This window comes from Eubalaena glacialis, chromosome 2 (genome assembly GCF_028564815.1).
Source record: "Eubalaena glacialis isolate mEubGla1 chromosome 2, mEubGla1.1.hap2.+ XY, whole genome shotgun sequence".
Taxonomy (NCBI): domain Eukaryota; kingdom Metazoa; phylum Chordata; class Mammalia; order Artiodactyla; family Balaenidae; genus Eubalaena; species Eubalaena glacialis.
In genome coordinates, this window is record NC_083717.1 from 118,447,093 (window position 1) to 118,450,611 (window position 3,519).

General features: G+C 37.9%; 1 protein-coding gene across 1 annotated transcript; it reads left to right on the plus strand.

Annotated features, from left to right (window-relative positions):
• Positions 1–1,244: 1,244 nt before the first annotated feature.
• On the plus strand, positions 1,245–2,201 carry LOC133085322 (olfactory receptor 11H4-like). The gene is given in 1 exon segment (XM_061182308.1): positions 1,245–2,201. A coding segment is annotated over 1 exon segment (927 nt). The 5' UTR covers positions 1,245–1,274.
• The last annotated feature ends 1,318 nt before the right edge of the window (positions 2,202–3,519 follow it).

The window sequence follows — 3,519 nt, forward strand, 5'->3', positions numbered from 1 at the left end:
ACAGGACGTAAGCAATTTCTATTACAGCATTTGAAATGTTCCAAATAACAATGTTAAAATATGTCCTTGCATTTGGAGAAGGCTTATTGAAAACTTTTTACACATCTTGTGTATAACCAAAATGAATGAAAAGAAAATATCATTTGTGTTCAGCAAGAAGAATTGATCTTTTGCAACATTTAGAGTAATGTTATGTCTGTTTGTCTACTTGACTTTTGCCAAATGACCTTTCCAAGCTTATTAAGATCCTAAGTTTCCTGGAGGTAGGCAGGTGGGACTGCAGTCAGAAATGTCAAAACCTATCATCTGTGATATGTGGACAACATAAGAATGAATCCTTTTAAGTAACTGAACCATATATTTTGAAATGGTTTATTTTAATGAGAGATTTGTGTAAAATGATTTTTTTTATTTCTTTTTTTTTATTGGAGTAAAATTGCTTTACAATGTTGTGTTAGTTTCTGCAGTACAATGAAGTGACTCAGCTATATGTATACCTATATCCCCTCCCTCTTGGACCTCCCTCCCCCCTTTCCCCACCTTGTTTAGGGTAGTAGAGACTCAATTGACACATTAGAGGCGTTTACAATAAAAGCGTGAAGTAAAGTCAATTCAAGAATATTCTGAGGTAACTTAATTCTGTACTCTCCAGAAAAATTTTACTATGACCTCTCCTCTTGGTTTCTATGCTGAGACTTATTCACTAATTCACTAATATGTTCTAAGAGAAAATTATTCTGATGTGAACAGCTCAGAGTGAATGATGGACATTCACAGCTCTGGAGTATCTGAGAAGTATGTCAAGTACTTTCCACTTGGGGAGAGATGCCCAAAAAATTAGTTATCTCACTCCTAATTCTTGGCTAAAAATTAACTCAGACTAAAAGGTGTTCTATTAGAAATAATTAATGATGGGTAGGGAAAAGAAATGCAAACTGATAACCACCTTGCTCCTTTTCACAGAGGGTAGTGCTTCTGAGTTTCCAAAATTTCAAAGGGAAGAGGGGAGTTTTTTTAACCTAACCCATTGATAAAGAAAGTCCAAGTAATGTAAAGATTCTATTGTTATGAACCCAATTTTACTGAAATTTGGGATCACTAGGATTGTTGGTTGGTGGCTTTTAAATAAGAGGTAGGAGTTAATTGATGGGTTATTCCAAACTAATTGCCAAACAGGCAACATAGCTACCTTGCATAGGTTTCCTACAAGTTTTTCAAGAAACAAAACAACTTATATATTGGTGTCTTCTGTCTTCTCTGCAGTTCTGGGATTCATGAACAATTCAGTGGCAAGCACGGTGACTGAGTTTGTCCTCCTAGGCTTCCCTGGTTGTCAAGAGTTACAATGTCTCCTCTTTTCACTGTTCTTTGGGGTCTATATATTTACCATGGTGGGAAATGGGACCATTGTTTGTGCTGTGAGGTGGGACCAACGGCTCCATACCCCAATGTATATTCTCCTAGGGAATTTTGCTTTCCTTGAAATCTGGTACATTACCTCCACTGTGCCCAGTATGCTAATCAATTTCCTCTCAGAGACAAAAACCATCTCTTTTGTTGGCTGTTTCCTCCAGTTATATTTTTTTACTTCCCTTGGTATAACTGAGGCATATTTCCTCTACATCATGGCATAAGATCAGTTCCTTGCTATCTGCCGCCCATTGCACTACCCAACAATCATGACCCAATGCTTCTGCTCTATTTTGACGTCTCTTTGCTGAGTGTTTGGGTTCCTTAGTTACTCTGTCTCCACTGTGCAGCTCTCTCAATTGCCTTTCTGTGGGCCCAACACCATCGATCACTTTGTGTGTGACATGGACCCACTAATGGCTCTGTCCTGTGCCCCAGCTCCTGTCACTGAGATTGTCTTCTATGTCCTGAGCTCCCTCATTATCATACTAACTCTTCTGTACATCCTTGGCTCCTATGCCCTTTTACTGATAACTGTGTTAAAAGTCCCTTCAGCAGCTGGCCAGCAGAAGGTCTTTTCCACCTGCGGATCACATCTGACAGTAGTGTGCTTATTCTTTGGCGCTCTTTTGGCCATGTTTGTGAGCCCTACAGCTGATAACCCAGTTGAAATTCAGAAGATTATGACTTTATTCTATTCTGTGGTGACTCCCTTCTTAAACCCCCTGATTTACAGCTTAACAAACAAGGAGAGGAAGGCTGCACTGAAGAAAGTCCTGAGAATAGAATGAACATAAACTAATCTACATGAGAACAAGTGAACCATTGTCCAGGCATAAAAGATTAATTAAGAAAGACTTCATATACTGCTGCTAATTCTCCAATGCACACTTTAAAGAAGATATTTTTCAGTGGAGTCCATCCATGTTTTATTCTTCAACTAACCTGGCAGAGCTAAACCATAGCTGATTCAGATTGCATTCTAAGTGTAATAATAATATTTTCAACATGAATAACTTCTTAGATAGTAATATGAGGGCATTATATTTGTCCTATTTCACACACTGTTTTAGTTTTGATTTTGGGGGGATGGAGGTGAAGCTAGAACAAGAGAAGTTATCCCAGGTGATCATCATTAGTGTACGCAAGGCATTTCTTAAGACAGTACAATACTTTTTAAAGTGAATAAGTAATCTAATTTAAATGCCTAATGGATTCTTACCTAAAGAATTTAGTAACAGAAAAACTTTCTTATCCCCTTAGCTCTTCATGGTTGAGAATCTTCCAGATTAGGGACAAAGTTTCATGCTTATATAAATGATGTTTTAACATCATATAAAGCAGTAATTTTTTCATTCAACAAAAATTTATTGAGCATCTACTTTATTCTAGACACTCCTGTAGTCATTAGAGATACACTATGGCCAAAATGGTCAAAAACACTATCTGTGTGGAGTTTAATTTCTAGTGAGGGACAGACAATAGAAAAAGTAAAAAGTAAAAATATAGCATGTTGGAGAGTGATAAGCAACATGGAGAAAGGGGTTAGGAGGACAGGAAGTGTGGGAGAAAAGGGTGAAATTTTAAGTAGGATGATCAGGGAAGGTCACACTGAGAAGGCAACATTTAAGCAAAAGCTTGAAGGAGATGAGGGAATGAGACATGTAGACAGCTGAGGGAAGAGCATTCCAGGCAGAGGGAGGCAAGTTCTCTATAAGATCCTAAGGCGGAATTGTGTTCCAGTAACAGCAAGTAGTTTGGTTTGGTAGGAGTAGAGAGATTAAGGGGGAAATTATCAGAGATGAAGTCAAAGAGAGTATACAGAGTGCCAAATTGTGCAGGACCTTGTGAGCCATAGTAAGAACTTTTAATTCTGTATGAGATGGGAAGCCTTTCTGAGCAGAGTTTTGAGCAGAGGAGTAACATCATCCCATTTACATTGTAAAAGGGTCATCCTCCTGGTTGCTGCATTGACAGTAGACTAAAGAGAGGCATAGGCATTTAAAAACTCTTATTGCTAGTTGTCAAATAAAACTTGTTATTTCTTTTTAAAGGTATTTGTATCTGCAACCTGATCTTGAGGATATATATTTGGGGAAGGGGAAAAGT